This window comes from Bombus flavifrons, chromosome 9, assembly GCF_040668555.2.
Source record: "Bombus flavifrons isolate JBK064 chromosome 9, iyBomFlav1_principal, whole genome shotgun sequence".
Classification (NCBI taxonomy): Eukaryota; Metazoa; Arthropoda; class Insecta; order Hymenoptera; family Apidae; genus Bombus; species Bombus flavifrons.
The window spans coordinates 13,893,547-13,913,338 of record NC_138450.1 but is presented as its reverse complement, the minus strand read 5'-3'; the positions used below and the strand labels follow the sequence as shown (position 1 = coordinate 13,913,338).

At 35.7% G+C, this 19,792-nt stretch overlaps 2 protein-coding genes across 4 annotated transcripts in view; both read left to right on the top strand.

Annotated features, from left to right (window-relative positions):
- Positions 1 to 31: 31 nt before the first annotated feature.
- LOC138183105 (MFS-type transporter SLC18B1) lies at positions 32 to 12,979 on the top strand. Of its 3 annotated transcripts, none has more exons than XM_069119669.1 (8): positions 32 to 152; positions 7,360 to 7,455; positions 8,594 to 8,884; positions 9,330 to 9,450; positions 9,534 to 9,757; positions 9,923 to 10,098; positions 10,477 to 10,645; positions 11,440 to 12,979. In XM_069119669.1, exons 4-8 carry the CDS (start codon positions 9,390 to 9,392, stop codon positions 11,740 to 11,742), a joined length of 933 nt encoding a protein of 310 aa, XP_068975770.1. In that variant the 5' UTR covers positions 32 to 152; positions 7,360 to 7,455; positions 8,594 to 8,884; positions 9,330 to 9,389; the 3' UTR covers positions 11,743 to 12,979. The 3 variants fall into 3 exon arrangements, with proteins under 3 accessions (XP_068975770.1, XP_068975769.1, XP_068975768.1); XM_069119667.1 differs by lacking the exon at positions 32 to 152 and adding an exon at positions 1,438 to 2,045; XM_069119668.1 differs by lacking the exons at positions 32 to 152; positions 8,594 to 8,884 and adding an exon at positions 1,437 to 2,045.
- A 4,394-nt stretch (positions 12,980 to 17,373) lies between these two features.
- LOC138183634 (uncharacterized) overlaps positions 17,374 to 19,792 on the top strand; it is a 56,510-nt gene continuing 54,091 nt past the window's right edge. Inside the window, exon 1 of the mRNA XM_069120863.1 lies at positions 17,374 to 17,638. The gene's annotated coding sequence lies outside the window, so the exon portion shown is untranslated. The remainder of the gene's footprint in view (positions 17,639 to 19,792) is intronic.

The window sequence follows — 19,792 nt, the reverse complement described above, 5'->3', positions numbered from 1 at the left end:
TTCGGATCGTTCCTTTCTATGAACGTTATAGAAGAAAGTCGCGCTTTTTCATTATTTTCAAGCGCGATTTGAACGTGGAACAGACGAACCGTGTTGCACGTGAAACAGAAGAACGATTGAAAATCGAAGATGGATTTCGCTGGACTAAATTCGTATGTATCGTGCATTTCTGTGCATTTTATCGTCGATGGTAGGTAAAGAAGATTAATAGAGAGAAATTTTTTGTAGGAATTATCGAGTTGTGAATACTGTTGTTGTTCGGTTAGTCTTAGGGTGGAACTTTGATTGCTTGAACCGTAGTTGAAGGATAATTTATTCCAAATGTATCGTAGTGTATAGAATATAGAACAAATTTACAAGTCATCATCGTAATTTTGATTCGTTTATTTTGATCAGTTTAATATTCTCATTACTTTTTACTTTCCTTTATTTTTCTTTTTTTTTTTTTCAAAGTTTCAAGTATTTTTTCAGGTACTTTCAACCTTTTAAAATGTTTTTATTTTCTGTTCAAACAATCTTTGTCACACCGTATTACTTTCTGCTGCTTTTAACAAGCAAGTAAACTTATAGCGTAATATACTTATCGTTAATTTCAATATGCAATGATCTCTCGCTTAACTTTTGCGTTGTCTTATTTCTTGCTTAGACAGACAAAGTTGCTTATATAGACAAAGGAAAATAAAAGAACTTTATCTAAGACATTGTAGATAAGTTGTCAAAGACGAGTCACGAGATTTCAAGACAGTTAAATTTTCTGTGTACATTGTATAATAATAGCTGCCGATTTTCGGACAGTTTCTTGTTTACAAAGGTATATTATGAGAATAAGTTAACGGTATACGTCGTGTCTTAGTTATATGGAAATATTTGTAAATCGTATATTTTCATCGTGACTGTCGCGTTTACGTTTATGGAACATATTATACTTGGTTTGTATACACGTTAATACATCCTACGAACGAAACTTCTTATAGAGTTTCAATACACTAGCTAACCAGAATTTCCTTTCCGTACGTTCCACAAATCGATCGAGAGGGTAATTTTTGATCGAACGACCAATCAAATTTTCTTTCCCGATACTTCACAAATCATTACGAAAGATAATCATCTTCAAACTTCTTCTATAGGTTCGTACACCAACCAATCATATTCACTTTCCAAAGGTTTCTTAAATTAATAAGACAATAAGTTTCTCCGCGTATCGCACTTACATAGAAATCAAGACAAAAATCGTCAAAGGCTTCGCTAATTCCATTTCCTCTATCCGTACGTTTAACTAGTATTTTGTTACAAAAAAATAATAAATCATCGTTGTCGTCGCTATATCAGATAAATCATATTCCCTTAGAATTCTCACAAATCTTCGATAAAAAAAAGGAAAAGCTAAAAGATTCCCTCATTGCGTTCACGAATGATCCCCGAAGAAAGAGTGAAAAAAAGGAAGAAAATTCCTTCGTACGTCGACCAACGATCTATTAGCACGATCATGAAGCAATTGAAACGAGAAACGAAACGTAGAGGTTGTTTAATGTTGGCTGATAATGGAAATTAGAATCGTGGTAGGCTGGTAGAATGCGTATCGTTCGACCCCTGACCCTGCTTCGTTCTCCCTCTTTGTCTCTTCTGTTGCTTGCCAAAGATTCCCTTAGTGAAAAGTAACTGGTTCCTTGGATAGTCGAGTCACAAGCGTTTCGAGATCAAACCGGGAACGAACTGTTACACGTTCGCGTACGCTCGTCGTTTGCAACGACAAATCGGTGATAAGGGTGGGCCGAACGAACAACGGTCAGTCGAAGACCGATCGATTCTGATGTCGGTGGTTGCTGATGCAACGCGACGAACACGATTTGTAACGCGCGAATCGTCGAGACAGAGGATCGTGAAAGCCGTTGGTGTTGTCTTTCGAAGGAAGTTGCTGGGAAAGGAAGGCCAAGATGATGGCTCAATTCACCAAGAGGCAATGGCTCACACTGATCGTCATCAGCATCGCTGATTTCGCGAACGCGATCTGTGTATCGTTACAGGCGCCGTTCTATCCGCAGGAGGTGAGTAAAAAGACAGTAGGAAATCGAGGGAATTTCTACTTTCGTTCGAGTGGAACACGCGTGAACACAAATGTTGACCATTGTAGTTTAGTATTGTTTGTAAACAATTTGCTTGGACGCTATTTTTAAGTAAATCAAACGCATTCGTGAGTCAAAGTCAACCTTGTTGACCTTATTATCAGCGAACGAATTGAAAATAATTGTTCTTTCGAGTTAGCAATTAGTTTCCTCTTACAAAATAATAAAACATTGTAGCGTACAGTTATTGAAATTATATTGCGTTTACGAGGTTACTCGAGTTTGTACAAGATATTAAATTACGATCAATGAGTCCTGGCGAAACGATAACACCACGATCACGTTCGATGCTATTCGTGGAAGGAAGAATGCTGTGATAAATGAAAATTATCGTTACAACGATAGAATGTAAATTCGTTCAACTTGTTGAGGAGCAGCCTAAAACTCGATGTTTCGCCGCTATCGAATCTGTTTTATCAAACCGTGTCGACAGAAACGTATCGGATACTGGAAAAACACATTTGAAAAAATGTGTCGAGAAAACGCTGAAAAGATGCGAACAAGGAAAAGAAATTTTGCGTACGTTGATAAGTTGTTTTGTGATCGAAAGAACGTTTTCCATAATAATCACCGCTTATCGATCCGTCTGGTTAAGGGTTAATTATCGTTGCTCGAGTACGAGTTATCAATTTACGTGGTTCATTAAGAAACATAATCGCTATCCACGCGACGCTTGCTGAAAAATCTACAATAATTCTGCACACAAGAATCACGTTGTCGCGAAACATTCAGGGACATAGTGCAAAAAAAAAAAAATGAAAAATATCATCGTTTCTTACCGAGATTTTTTACCTACGTATTTCGTTGTTTATGCAGAATTGTCTTAATTAATCACATAAAAATAGAGAAATACGAACTACGAGGATAGTCCTTCAAAATTCGCTATCGTTTATCCGACGGTACAAAATTCAGTGAAGAAATTATCCTGATAATACACGAAGTGTGTTCGATCCGATTCAAGCGTTTGAGGGAAATTAATCTCATCGTCAGTGACAGGCTAACATAAATCGGGACGCAATTACCAATTAATGCAGCATGCATGATCTGTCGAGTCATTAATTTACTCAATTGTGTTTGAAAAATGCGAAGAAAGATTCCAGTTTTTGACAGCGATGTTTATTCGATGAATTTTTATTATGATAATATTGTTCGCGCGTTTAATCATCGTTTAATAAAATTACAATGTCTATTGAAATAATTTTGCGCATACGATTCATGGAGATCGTACAAATTGTGTAACGTAGACGTAAAAATGTCTCGTTGTGGCGTCGTTTACGTCAGTCAGATTTGAAAGTTTATCGATACTACAATTTTTTTCTTAATATTTATAAATAAATCTGTAACCCTGCTCGAAAACAAGTAATCTTTCTTTCATAAAGAGAAACGATGGTTTAAGTCTCGTAAATTATACTGCATTCTTCGTACGCTTGATAAAAAAGATTGTAAGGGAAATATGCAAAATAACAAATTGGCTGGAATACAGCGGACGTGGAAGTTTCTCTTTTGCTACACGGAAATTGTAATGTTATCTAAATTATTGAAATTGTTTTTTGAGGTCATTGATCTATTAAAATTGTATCGTCGACAATTAAAATGTTGCAAAAAAAATACTGTATTTTGATGCACCATATAATCCTGTAACTATTAACTTTAAATGGCTACGATTCTATTCGAAAATAATATTAATTAAGAAAGATTGAAATATCACGAATTATTCAATTTTACGAACTTAAATACAAGAGCTTTCTTTTGTGTCCAAGTATTAATTTCAAGTACTTTAATCTGAGGTTTACGCTCCAAACTTAACTTGACTTAACAAAACGAGACTCTTCGATATCAAAAACAAACAAATTCCGCCAATCAAGAAAAAAATATTAAGAAGATCCTGACGAAACTACAAATGACAAACTACAAAAATACAAATTTTAGATGTGAAAGTTCAAGAGATATGACGCGAATTAAAATGTTGCCTTTGATAATCACCGATAACATAAAATCCACGATTTATCTCTTAACTTGGTTGCTTCTTGGTTGAATATTATTCCAAGTATAGAATTAAATAATACAAATACAGTAATTCAACGGTTATAAAAAGGAATTAATTTTTGTTCTCTGTTTTCAATGATTCAAATTGAATAACGGCAAATGTAATTTTTGAGAAAATAGAACAGCAACTTCCCAGTATGTAAATTGAAATGGATCATCCAATAAACGAATTGTGCAATGCACAAGTGCATCGCGCTGTAATCTCAGAAATACAAAACGTAGATGCCTCGTCGGATAAACGTTAACTAGAGATGTTAATGACATTTTCCGATAATAAACTAATGTACGAACTTTCCTATTGCTCTTGATTTTCTGCTTAGAAATTTCCATTTTACGCAAGTCGAACAAAGCTATCGTCTATTCTCATTTTCTTCTTTGAAATCAATGAATCACCTTTAGACGTTTATATAACACTAATTAGAGGAAATAATTTTGAACTGGCTTAAGAAATTTCGAAGATTAAAACGTTGAATCTGATATTAAGAAATTTCACAAGATTAAAACGTAGAAATTGTTTAAATTAAAATCCACATATCCATTAAAAACTTCGTAGGTGATGTAAGATAGTTTGAAGTAAGCAAGATAGTTCAATGTAACTGTAAAAAGGATTTTCGCGATGAAACATGCGAAGCTTACGTGTAAATGATAATTCTGAAACGATAATCGGTCGTGCCACAAATAAATTAACCATGAGTTAGACGCTGCTAATTATGGAATACTGAAATAACAGTTTCGAGTATTTTTTCGATGATTCACATCTCAAACAGGGCGAGAGTTATCGATGACGCATACTCGTATACTAAGCGTTTTATGTACGATTCTAGATTGAAATTATCTAATGATGTTACGCACCAAAGAATAGAACAGAATGTTGCGTTTCCTACGAAACTATCCTAATTTGTTTTCTAATTGTATTTGTAGAAAAAGAAATTTCTTTAACAAACTTTCTTTTCCATCTGTCTTACATTTCCAATTCTTCGTTTTCACATCTTAGGAACTGATTAAATCGCAAAAATTTGTTTATCGAGTAAAATCCTACTTTCGTTTTATTACTTCGGTAAACATACTTGCTTATATGAAAATACATCGTAAACTTCAGCGTATTACAGTGATGTGATTTTTGCGTATTTAACGTAAACATTTACTTGTCCGTTTTTCCAGATTTCTAGTCTTGTATCGATCTCTCAACTACTTTTCCAGTCCTTTTTTAAACGACATTTACCTACTGAAAAATGATCTTAGATCGAATATTCCGATAACTACCATAAAAAGTACAAAAAGTAATTTATAAATATTAAAAATTTAATTAAATAATTTGTAGGCTAAAAAGTTACACTATTATATGTAATATGTAATATATGTAATATATATAACGTATATCTTCCTGCCACGTATCTTTGTAATTACGCTATCCTATATAAGTAAGAATTACTTCTCTTTGTTATCTCTTGTTATTGTTAGAGTTCTATTTTAGAGTACACTGTACTCATAATGAAGGGAGATAATTCATGTTTTGATCTCTATTCCAGATTTTCAGGAAGTCTTCATTATAGTATTACACATATGTGCGCATAATCCCACTGTACGCGTACTAAACACTTTAATTAGAATACAATCGTATGTACACAGCACAGCACGTGCAGATTCTAATTATCTCTTGCGAAGATATTAGAGAAATATGAATGGTAATTTAGATACAAGGAAGTAACTAACAACGAGCTTCGTTTTAATGACGATTAAAACGTAGATACAAATGAATACAAGTTAATTCTGTCTCTAACGCTGAAGATGTTTCGCGTGTTTATAGGAATTTTATTAAAAGAGAAAATAAAATAACATTTTGCAAGTGCGCCGTTGCCTTAAGGATAAAGTTAAAGAATTGGGAAAAATAAATTTATGAGATGGGTAAATAACATTGAAATAGAAAACTATCTATTTATAGACGTAATTTTCAATTTATAAAATCCTTTTCACAATTTCCTGTCTACGTTTCTAAATCAAACCAAGGATTTAACGCATCCTAATCACCTTATTTACTCCTGTAACACGAAATACATGATTCTTGTCGATCAACGAGTTTTTTTCATTGTCAGAACCTCCTATCACAACGATTAACACTCTGCGAACGAAGATTTCACGAATGAAAGAGCAACAGGGCAACGTACATAAATTAACATTAACGTACATTTAAAAATTAACTTTGATCAGTTTCGTCGACCGATCCACCGTTTTTACCACTTAGTAGGTATAATTTGTCTGTGGTAGACAAGACACCGTGTAATATGATTACATGCGTATAACAGACGATTATTCGTCGAAATGGAGCACAAACATTCGACTAAAAGTCAAACGGATCAATCCAAAGATGAAGTTTCATCAGCTTTCATAGCCATAGCGAAATTCTCCTCGTAAGTTTCATTGAATACTGTACCTTATCTCATTCTGATTAATTTAATAGCTACATCATCTAGAGTACAAATTTCTTTAAGCTAATCATCCAATTTAAATGTATTTATGTACTTACATATACTCTAAATTTGTTAATCTTAACTTCGAAGCATAAAGATTATATGTTTTTTTTTTAATATTTTATCAAGCTATATTTAGGTAAAAGTGATTTTGATCTGAGAAGATGTGGAAAAAGTGTAACACAAAATCGTACACGTTATGTATATATATAACTTTGAAATGTTATATACATATAATACTTTGAGATTTATTCGAATAATTTAGACTTTATTTCCTGGCATCCTATAGACTTTTCCTGGCATTAAACCATCTCAAAATTTTCAACTCTTCGTATGATTCGTAATTTTCATTTTCTATCTCCGTGAAAAATATAGAATTTCTTGTAAAACTTATTATTTCCATCCAAGCATCAGCGACAACGAGCCTACTGTTAAAAACCCAATCTTTGACAGAAGATTTCCTTGCTTTCTGAAATCGTTTCCTATCCACGTTCGTGATTCTCTGCTGCTGTGAAGTGTCTAAAGTTTATCGGCATTTATCATGGCCAGCGTTAATTGCAGTCGAACGCGTGATAATGCGACGAAATGCGTAGCAATAACACGGAATCGTCTAACATTTCGTATTCCTTCGCGTAAAATCAAAAATTTGTATGAAAAATTGCACGCGTTTATTATACTTTGATCGATCGTAATTTATCATTTTCTTATCTGTTCATTTGCAGGCTGAGAAGAAAGGAGCATCCCCGTCAGAATATGGATTGGTCTTTGGAATTTTCGAATTCATCGTCTTTATCATCAGTCCCGTTTATGGACAATACGTGAGTAAAATAATTATTACACCATAATTTTTTATTGATCCTTTGATAATATTTATAACAGTTAATTATTATACACCAACATATATAAAAAAATCTTCATTCTATTATATTTACAATTTTAGAATTTACTCTTCAAATATATTACTTTCTTTATGGTGAAATCTTTTTTTTTTAGTTGGTGACAAAAAGTTTAGTCAAATTTTTACGAATTTTTTAGAAATTTTACACTGATTTCATTTTTGCTATGACAAAGAGAAAGAAACTAGATATATATATATATAAATTATACTTATAGTTGAAAAGGCATATTCAAAATGTATATGTGTATAAGAGAGACGTTGGTTCAAAAAATTGACAAAGATTGAAAAAAGTACAATTGAATGAGCAATTCTGTTTCCTTTAAATCCTAAAGTTTTAAAGATGTAGGAGGATACGAGACCCTAAACGACGACAGCTTCGTTCACTTAGATGTCGGAGATTGCCTACTTTCAGGCGGTCACTTTTATCAGCGTTGTTTTTCCCCTTACTCTGACGAAATACTCGGACGATCACGTTCATGGGTCTAAATAAAGCTATTAAATTAAAATAAACGAAGGAAAGAAACCGTCTAAAATTAATAGATCGTTTAACACACACAGCTGTAAATGTCCTCCCTCCTTATCGTATTTACGGAGCAAAAGTCCCTTTTTCAATAAATCTTTATCTTTATCTTTATCTTTATCGGTAAGAAAGAAAAGAATAACATGATCAAAAGGTCTGAACGATAAAATATCGCCCGTCGGCTACCAAAACACTTGCACCATAGCTATTCGTATTTCTACTCATAACAAATCTATTTTTCGCTTTGAACTATGCTTAGTTCAATGTTGAAACCAGAGAAACGCGTAACTACTCATTTACAATTTGTTTTGACGAACAAGAAAACCAAGTTTTAGAATTCTAAATGCAGAGATGTAATTTTAGACTTTTGTTATTCATTAGGTTTTCTATTTTTACGATTTAAAAGGAAGTTAGAGAAAATGGATTTTACTTACATTACCTACACACTAGAATATTTGTCTAACTTTTTGACTACTTTTATCTACTTTTCCTCAAGTACTTCAACGTTGATTGCATTCACTGCCATTCACGTGCTTAGTTACATCGAATCGGACCAAAACTATTGTTCAACGGCGGCATCCTGACGACAGGAACCTGCGCCATCTTCTTCGGTCTACTGGACAAGGTGAACGGCCATTATCCCTTTATAGTCCTTTCGTTCGTGATTAGAATCGTCGAGGCTATAGGAAATGCGGCGTTTCTCACCGCCAGCTTCGCCATTATCGCCAAGGAATTCCCGGAAAACGTCGCTACCACCTTTGCCAGCTTGGAGACATTTTTTGGCCTGGGTCTCATTGTCGGGCCAACTGTTGGCGGTGCCCTTTATCAGGTAAACCAATGCGCTTCCAAATATTTTGGTATCGATCTACTGTTTTTCTTGAAATCCATTAAGGGTAGTACGTTGTGAATTATTCGAAGATGTTTGATCCTTTTTCCTCGGAATGGTCGAGGTTAAAACCTTGGTTAATGGCCTTAACTAAAATCTAGCGGTTCTAACTTAAAATAATGAGCCTTTTACGATTTAGTCGGAGAAAAAAGTGGACCATACAGAACTTGTTTGTATGTTAGGATGTTAGACACTCTCTGTTTCGATATTTTGTTTATCCTTTTAACGAATGAGTATCATTGTAACGACTAATTGAATATCAGAATTTTCTCTTAATCGAAAAATTTAATAAATTTAATAGAATACACATGAATTATTAAATTGGATAATTAAAAATCGACATGTGAATAAAAGGTATGTAATCTTTTTGTCAATATTTTCAATATAGGTCGGTGGATATACGACGCCATTTGTTGTCTTAGGATCAGCCCTCTTTACGACTGCAGTTATGACCATTTTTATCCTACCGGTTCACCCCACCAGCAGCGAAACAACTCAAAGTACAGTAGGTAAGGTTTTAACAATAAATTATTATACAAGAGAAAATAGCAGAGATGCGGATAAATATTGTGAATTTAAAATATTTTTACAGGCGTGACGAAGGCGTTGAGAATTCCAGGCGTACTGATCGCCACATCATCCATAATCGCAACGAGCATGAGCATAGGATTTTTGCAAGCTACCCTTGAGCCACATTTAAGGCAATTTAACTTGAGCCCTATCGTTCTGGGCTTAATGTTTGTCATTAACGGTGGCACCTATGCCATTACCGCTCCTGCGTGGGGCTGGCTCTGCGATAAGCATTCACATCCAAAAGTAACTATCGAAATGTTGCACTAATTATTCATTAACCACCCTACTAATACTACTCGATCTTCACTAATTTAAATTCCTCGTATTTAACGATTTTCTACGTCAACTTATCTCGTTCGTAGTTTTCAATCCTATGTGATTTAATTTCAATTTGAATTAAATTTTCAGGTGGCCACCGTAGCTGGATGTATTCTCGTGGTCGTAGGATTTTGTTTAGTAGGTCCAGCACCTTTCATACCGTGTTCGACTACGCTTTGGATGACGATTTGTGGTTTGGTAGTTCACGGTTTAGGCATGGCTGCACAGCTGGTTGCCAGTTTCACGGATGCATTGAGGACATCGATGTACGTTAACATAGCAAATTATTAATTCTCTATCTAGTCTGTTTGCATTTTGATATATTTACGGCTATTTTTAATAATGGACATTAACCCTACATAGCTGAACTCTTTCTTATGCGTAAAGAACCACGATTAAAGTTTTGCGTTTAGGACGAATTTTAGAATACACAAATTTAAAAATGTAAACTCAAGTGCTTATAACCTTGAAATTGAAAAGGGAGTTGTGAAAAATAAATTGAGATTAGTAAAAAGTGTCAGAATTGACAAATTAGTGATGAATTACGTGTATTAAGATTTTTAGTTCAAGTTCTTAGCACTGAACAGAAATTATAACTACTTTATCGTGGCTTGACTATCGAAAATAATGTTTGTAATGTTTAGACAATACGGATTTTCAAATAATCTGGAGACCTACGGCCTAATCAGTGGACTATGGACCAGCACGTTTGCTCTTGGAGCATTTATTGGTCCGAGCGTAGCAGGAATTTTATTGGACAATATTGGATTTCGAAATGCTACTATGTTCATCGTGTTTCTTCACATGCTTGTGGTAAGATATCATTGGTAACGATTAAATTTAAACCCTTCCTCTCTAGTAATAAAGATTAAATTTAAAACTCCCCCTAGTAACAAAAATTAATTTTGGAATTTCTTAATCATTCGATAACGATCTCTCAAAGTTGAATTTTAATATCAATATTTGAGATCCTTGTGAAAAACAGTTCCAAATTCATCAAAATAATCGCACCAATCAAATTCCCATCAAATTCAACACTTAACGACACGTTCCAAGAAATTCTAAAGACACCCGACTGTTATACACTCGGACCTTCATTACGATGTTGCGAACACAGAGCAGATTTCTGAGAAATAGGTCCCAGATGAAAAAGATAAAAATTGCGCGGCCTTGCCGGCCGGATTTACACTCTAAAAGGAAGAATGTGAACGAAAGTCGTAGAAAACGATTTCACTAGGTAGAATGATCTAGAATGACGCATCATTTGAAAGAGTGTGCGTGTCTTTTCCCAAAGCGAACACATCTTAAAGATTTAAAGGCCAATTCCATTCTCTTGAAAATAAAAATATAGTATCTTAATACATCATGCATATCTTAATTAGCAATCGTAGTCCTTACAGATTAAATATACAATTATATTCTGGAATATTTTTAACGTGTTCTCACTGTCTTATTCAATATGTTCCTTCCTTAAATTCGAAGGCAGAGATCACAGGTTTTATTCACCTATTATAAAAGATGGTCGCGATTCAAGGAAGGATAGAAAACATTGACTTACAACGATCTTCAGATCGATTCTAAATAAAAATTCTCGTGTTATCTTTCAGGGCGTGATGGCGGCAGTGTTCTTAAGCGTCTGCACACAAAGACATAAACAATACACAGAGATCAGCGCGACGGAACACTTGAGGATACCGTTGACGGACAGCGAACGCTCGCGGAGCGGAAGTCATCGTCATGTTCGCGGTCAGGGCGTGCCGATCGATAGGCCCAGCGGCATGAACTCCCTGATCGTGTGCAACAGTTATTCGAACAGAGCCGGTGCTTGGTCTCGAGCATCGTACAGCGGCCGTTATTCCCATAGTTATGGTTCGATCGAGACGAAAAGGTATCTAGAGTTGACCACGTGATGGCTGCAGTCATTCAATGGGACACGCGGACAGGAAAATCTCGGATAGGGTCGTGCCCGGCAGTATTGTCAAGCTTCGTGAGCCTAACTCAACGTTTGGGAAAGCCTCTTCGGTCGTATTTAGGGTAGAAAAATTTATGGCGGGGTACGTTTTGATTCTTTCGTTGAGTAACAGATAGTAACTAACGAATAAAAATGATAAAAAAGAAACGCAAGGTTATCGATGCCGAGGAATAAAATTATTGAAAAATGTTGGAATTGAAATAATTTTAATAATTGAAATGATTTTATACATTACCAGTCGAAACTTTGAAACTGATATGAGTTTTGCTATTTTAGAAAACTTTTTGATAAAAATTGTACGCGGTAGAAATGGGTTCACGGTGTGAAACGTAATTCTTATTTATTTAACTTGTGTTTATATGATAAATACATCGAATAGGATTAATTTGCTTTAGTAAAAACTTTTTACTGTTTTTATGCGAGTGAAACTGTCTTACGAATTCGTCTAACTCGATTATTAAGTAATCTAAAAGAATTTATCGTCGCAACGAAAGAGTCAAAAACATTTTTATCGAAGGATCGAATTTAGGATATGTCGTTTCTTTATGAGAAAGTAAAGAAAAAGAAAAAGTAAACGCGCTTCTGCCTTCCGTCACTCGTCCCCAATTGAAGAAATGGCAGATTCGAAGGGATACGAGGGTTACCAAAGGCACAGATTTAGCCTCAGATGTCTCAAACAGTATTCTCAGGATGCAGATGCACAACACATTTCTGCGCTTTAAGTGTCAAGTGTAATCGATCGAGAACAGCTACTTTTAACGGACGAAAAATTTTGAAAGAAAGTGAAATCACTTATATTTTACCGATAAATAAATCAATAGATTAGAAAATAATTATTTTCCTAAGAAAGAATTTAAGTTTTATCATCGTTAATGGACTTTTACTTGCAGTTAATAAGAGGCACGACCCTAAAGCGGAAATCTTATGTACAAACAAAATCTTTTTGATAAAGAACAGGTTAATATCGACGAAAGTTTGTTCCTATCGAATTTTCGTCGCATTAAAATCATCAAAGACAAATTACGAAAGAATTGTACTTACATGCACTCGCGCATAATTTTAATCGTTATCGCTATTAATGTACTTCGTCGATGATATCTTTTCGGTTATGTTAGATATCATAGAATAATTATATTTCAACGTATCTTTAATAAAAACAACATTTTTATTTAATATTCTCTGGTATCGCTGTAATTGATGAATCCTCTGCTTAACATAAAACGTTGAGTTTCATAAAAAGTAGCCGTTCACGCAACTCGAGTCGTGACTTACATCCAACATAGATTTTCACTCTCGATCGCGAGTAACGTGTCGCGTTTTCTACATACCCTTAAAATTCCAAGGCATTTGCGCATTCGCGACACACCCACGCACGTATGTGAATTCTTTTGGAACAATAGCGATCCTGGTCTGACGCCGCTTGCGCGACGCTGCGTGCACGTGCATGTGCAACGACACCCATGGAAATCGATAGTTTCTCTGTCGATGATTCACCTCACCGGCACTGGTCATCCAGAGTTCCAAGTAAAACTAGTTCCCTGTTCTCATCTTATTTTACTTTTACAATTAAATTGAAAACTTATTACAGGATATAGATAATGCTTTGCAAAACGATATTGTTACGTAATCAGTTACATTAAACAGCGTTTTCTTGCTATCGAATATATTTATAGAAGTCAAACTATTTTGTGTTTCATTCTATTGAATAATATACTCTCGGTACAGTGATACATTTCCAAGTATAATTTCATAGACAGACATTTCTTTTAGCCAGGTTTTAAGCCAGTTCTACATTTTTAAACCACTTACATAATGATGTTACCTTGCTCAATGACTGCCAACCTTTGATGTATATCTACATGATATTACATATCTGTGGTATACAGATTTTTTTTTTATTTGGTAGAATTTTACAATCATTCTCATTGAGAATTATAAGTAAATTATTCTAGCGTGGTACTATAACTTGGATAATAAGTGTTTATCGCATGTTTGATTCTAGTTGAATCTAATGCTTAAATCTAAAGGGCAATGTCTTTTTAGTCTGCGGATCTGATCCGTCGTGTCAAGTAATTGGCTAACTAATGGGCTTTCGTGGATGTTAACTCTTATGTTATATCTGTTACTGAATTTGGATATTTCTTCTTTAACTGTAGGTATCTTAATCGTATACAGATGATTACAATTAAATCGACACGATGAAAAGGAAAAACGCCCAACATTAATTTTCTTCTTCTAATCTAACCGCGAAAACGTCACGTTGACAGGTTTGATAGCTTTGTTTTAAGACGCGACAGTAAGTATCGACAAGATACATACGATTCTTGATCAACAGTAATTTTATCCAATGTTCAAAGTCTACTGTACTGGATCCACTCTGCTATTATCGAAGCGTGTGCACCGGTAGTTTCTGATTTAAGACGACAGCGAACGCGTCGCGTCCCGCTACTTCCGGTTCGACGTCCGATAACTCGATCGTAAATTTCGCCAGCGAGTCACCCCCGCGCGAATTCGCAGCTCGTAAAGCAACACGTACGCGTGTTATAATCGTGACTGTATTCCCTGCTATGTATTCCACTCGGTTCTGTTTTGTTCTCTTCCATTCTCCGGTGTGCATCGACTTGCCCGGAAATTACTCTGTTCTCCGCGTGACGCGGCATTTCTCCCGAGGCACGTGCGAATTTATTCCGCCATTAAATATTGCAGACGCTCGTTGAATCGTGTGTCACGATTCTGTCACCGATCTGTCATCAAGTTCAATCAAAGTTTAGTCTGGTAAACTGCTCTACCACGTTAGGAGATAAACGTGAAAGTAATAAATGTGGAAGTGATAAACGATCAACGCTGAGAGATTGATAAGACGAAAAAGGAATGTCAAAGAAAACGGTAGATACAAATTAGAAGAGACAAATTAACGGACGCAAACAGAAGGAGGGTTTGAAGACGATGGACGCTGCACGAGGCGATCGTAATTATTTTTTCAACACACAAACGAGCACGAAAGCGAACCGAAGGTACGAAAGGAAGAGGAGTGAATTATTAACGTACGGTGAGGTCAACGATGTGCATCCAACTGTCCGTTGATGCAGCTTAGTCCCTTTTCCTCTCGGTTTCTTCTCCTTTCCCCTCGCCTTGTTCAACGAACAAATGCGAAATTCTTCCAGATAGAACGTATCGTCTAGGAATCGAGGAAGAAGCAGCACGGTCGAGGGCACAGCTACTGAGATAATCATCTGATCGATGATTCTTTTTTCTCTTTCCTTTGTTTGCACATTTGTAACCACACGGTTTCCTCGACTTTGATATTTATTGTATCATTAGCGTTAAGAATATCAGAATTTCCTCCAATCGATATTACTAGTCTCATATAAATGCTCTTGTAATACACCTCTTTATAACTTCGAAACCTTTTTCACATCTTACAAACAATTGCTAAAATACAATCTATTTTACTATTACACTTTTATTTTAATTGCCTATTTATGTGGTTTATATTTCTATCATTCGCGTATTAGCATAATGAATTCGTTAGCCAAGGACAATTAAAGTTAATGGTAGCGACTTTATGTAATCAGACGTTACACGCTGTCCAACAGTGAAATAATTACGTAAGCATCGACAAAATGTTTCGAAAATTTATAACGACGATCATGAGCTCGCGTATGCGGGGAAAGCTAGCGACAAAAGTACGAATTTATTGTTCCATTATGTCCAATATGTATCGTCCAATTATGTCTGAAAATGTATTACTATTACGCTTAACCACGTAATTACCGGGCGGACGCAAACGAAACGTAATGGGCCGTACGATCAACTTGCGTAATGCGAAGAAAAATTTGCAAAAAAAGTGAATGATTTACGCAAACTATGTAACAGTTCTGAGTTTTTCTTGGAACAACGATCGTAGAACATTTCCATGTTACTGTTTAATTCCTTATTCATGGACTTTTTACTTGGAATGAAAAACAAAAGTGGCGCCGCATAAGGGAAAATTGCTGGCAGAATTCAACACCGAGCAGTATGTTTGTCTCTGCGCAGTGAATTGGAACTTTTATGAGAACTGTTCAAAAGATTTATTATAGTGGAGATTATACCGAGTATTGGGTGTTTTAATCGCATTAAAAACCGCTTTATGATTTATATTATTTTACTGAAATTAAGGAATAATCTTGACGATAACTTTTCATACGATGATCGTATCGATTCTTCGTAGCAACATTTTCATTAAAATATCGAAGAATCAAGTTCTTCAAGACCCGAGAAACTAGAAATCATAAACAAGCGGAAGAGATCATTCATACGCCAATGCGGCGCCAGGATTAGGCGAACGAGAATATCCACAGGTGAATAGTGTTCAAGATGAAAAGGAACAGGTTCACGAAGGGGGTTGGCCGGTAATCCTGTACGTCTTCGATAATAATTTTGTGTGCTCCGGAGATTATTATACACTGTACACTGTACTAGTTTCAAGGGACACTTCCAAATTACACCTCGAGATAGTAAATTATGAAAGGAAAACGTAATAAAATCGCTGTCAGGATGTCTCGATGTCGTGATGTTTAGAATATCGCATAGAAAAAGAGCGGAAATAATTACATAAGACATTGCAAGGATAGTAATTGAACTTCAAAATTACATAGTAATTTCGAGTAAACATATTTCAATATACTTCATTATGTAAACAATATATTTGTTTTTACGTTAGGTTGCATCTGATTCATAATAGATAATTTGTTAGAAGATTGTGCAATAGATAATATTCATATATTCAGCTTAATTGCACTTTACATATGCAAACTGCTACTTTAGAAACAAATTGTAGCATATGGAAGTTGAATTGAATCTCTATCGACGCTCTAACCTTTTGAAAGATACGAACACATATGGGAAAACCTAATACATATTCCTTCGATTCAAGCGTCATTTCAAAAAATACTAAACTGTAATATACGAGCACTATACTTTTCAGAGATATCAAAATATATTCCAAATATTGTCTATCCCGTTTAATATCTGCAACTATACTTTAAATAAAAACGACCGAGAGATAAGAAACTCTTTTTAGCTTTGATGAATTCGTTCCTAAAAGAATTAAGCCCTCGGAACAATAGAATTAAACGATAGAAATAAATGAAATAAAATAAATAAAGAACCATGAATAAAATTAGACCAAAGGAACATCAATCGTGAAATCTACCTTCTGCAATTTCCTCCAAAAATTCAAATAAATTCCACAGCTTGCACCATCGCAATTCACCGAATCCAACGTAGAAACCCTGTTTATTGAAAAAAAATCCTTTCTTACGCCACTGTAATAAACACCGGCTGAATCGGGTGTCAGATGAAGTGCTGCCACCTGAGCAGGAAAATCCGCAGGTGGACGAATCGGGTGTGCATGGGACGTCGTGAAAACAAGCAGGTCCACGTAAGAGGGTTGCCGGTTGGTTCCCCCACCATGAGACCCATTTCACCATGGTGGGGGTTTCTCGACGCATGCGCACGGTGTCCTGGGTCCTGTGACCGAGAGCAGCGGCCAGTTCGGGGGCCCAAAGTCTGTTTCCATCGCGAGGGAAGGCCTCGGATCGCGCTCGTCTCGTCAGCGTCCGGTCAGTCCGTGTTTTCCCGCGTTTCTTTCGTCACGTCGCGATTTTTCACCCCGAAATTGGTCGTCGTAAACTGCTCGCGCGAGTGTACACGTGATCCAAAGGATATCAGAGAACTTGTCAGAGAATCATCACGGTGAAACTTGTTCAATACGTTTCAAAGGATCCAGAAACGATCGTTGTGTTTACCAGTGTGCCAAGTGTCATGGGGATCTAGGAACGCCGGCGAGGGTGAGTCTGTTCGCGCTACTGAAAATTTTGCGTTCTACGATAAATTCTCGGATACTCTGCAATTGAGATTGAGAATGTTTAACGAGTGATTGATATTGGTGATCGTTGATTTTATTGGAACAGGAAGACGTGTGTTTTTCTGTCATGTTGAAGGTAGATCCTTTGAGAAAAATCAGTCGTGGTACAAGTTGGTCGATGTATGTACATATATACATTAATTATAGGGATGTTCGTATCAGATAGTAGGCTGAGAGTAGGTGTTGCCGTTATGCTCGTAACAGCAGGCACCCTACGGAAACGAGTTAAGGTCTAGGAATTAATTTCATTGAGTTCCCTGCTGCAAATGAGTTGCGCTGTAACAAAGAAAGTGGCTGGCAGGAGCACTGACCGGTTATTCGAATGCACGATACGGTGATAAAGTCGACGATCTTTCGCTTCTAAACGCCCTTTGTTCAGTCTGTGTTGCATAAAAATGCAAAGTGCGTTAGATCGAACAGACTATATAGAGACGTAGAAGTCTCTTTACACGGAATGATTATAGCGTGGCTAAAAATAGGCAGTCTCGTGTCATGGAAAATCTTAATTAGGGTCGTAATGTCAAAGCAAACGATGCGAGTTACTGTTGCGATTAGTATTTATAAGAAAATCGGAAAGCTGTTGGAGACAATTTTCTCTCTCGCGATACTTTTAATGATGCTTCAAATCTAATAATTATCTGCATAATTACACTACGTGGTCTGATAATCGTAAGTTCCATTTAATTAGGTGTTACAGTAGGATTTTAAAAAAATCCTAGCCATAAAGATTAATACCACGAAGCTCGTAAACTTAAATAATTAAAGAACATTTTTTTAAAGCAATATATAGGAATGTAACAAAAATAGGAGATGTTCTTAAACGTTACTATTTCCCCAGTAATTTAATTTAAGACGAAGGTCTATAAAATTTACTTTCAAGCTTACCGGGCGTCATCATCTGGTCTTAACTAACTGCTTATAAACCTCTCCAATGATCAACGATCCAAGACGACTCTTACTACTTCCTTAAGATTCTCAAGGACACTTGAAGTAGAATTTCAAGATGTAGAACAGATGCTGAAAATCGTTTCAATTACATTTCAAGATTGTTTCGTTGATCTTTCCAACGTTAATGAACAAGTTCAATGACAAATCTTTTTAAATTGATCAATGAAATTGTCCGTATTGTTCGGTAAACAACTATGACGAAGTTACGGCTTTGCATGGGTTAGGCAGACGATCGGAGGATCGGTTAGGACATTTGAAATTGTGATTCCAGGCGTGTCCGGGAAGGGGAGGTTAGGCCGAACGGACGGACGTGTTCCTTTCTACGTGCGTCTCTGTACAGATGGAGTCATGCTAGGTTAATACGCCGAACGAATGCGTCGCGGCTAGATGATGGAATCTTAAGTGTCTTCTAAGTGTCCTGAGCTCTCTTTCGTAGGATAAAGAACCCAACAGTGCATAGACTCTAGAGAAATTATCGTATGTGTGCCATGACTAGGGGAACCAATTACTGGAATCCGATGCTTATATCTTCTTTTACTTTCTTCAATTTGCTTCATTTGTTCGAATGGGTAGAATTTTTGGACGGTGGAAACATTTACGTAATTTTCTCGTTTTGAACTAGAGAGCATGTATATGAAATTTTTAGAGATATTTGCAGAAGTTGTATAATACTTGATCCTGTTGAATTCTTTGAGCTATTTCCGATTCAATCGCATGTTTCTATGGCTAAAATGTTTCTTTAAATTTGAAGATAAAACAGAGGAATCGTTATTGATACGTATATACTCACGTAATCTCTGCATAAAATGTTCTCAAAACGTTAATAATCTTTATCTGCTGAAACAGGAGTGAGATCGAGGCTTAAAAAATTCGAGAAATACAACGCGGTTAATGACGTTGCCAATTTCCTTAGAGAAGATTCAGTGGATTTTAGGCTAATTTAGAAAAATGTTTTCTTGCCTATTGACATTTATACCCATCAAGTAGGATCTAAATCGATGCCAATTAGCAGGAAATCAAGATTTTCTTAAATATTGGTAATTATCTGCTTGTACATGAATCCCAGGTACAGCGTAATTCGTTGAAAATTAAGATTTTCTTGGCTATGGTAATTATCTGTCAGAGTGAG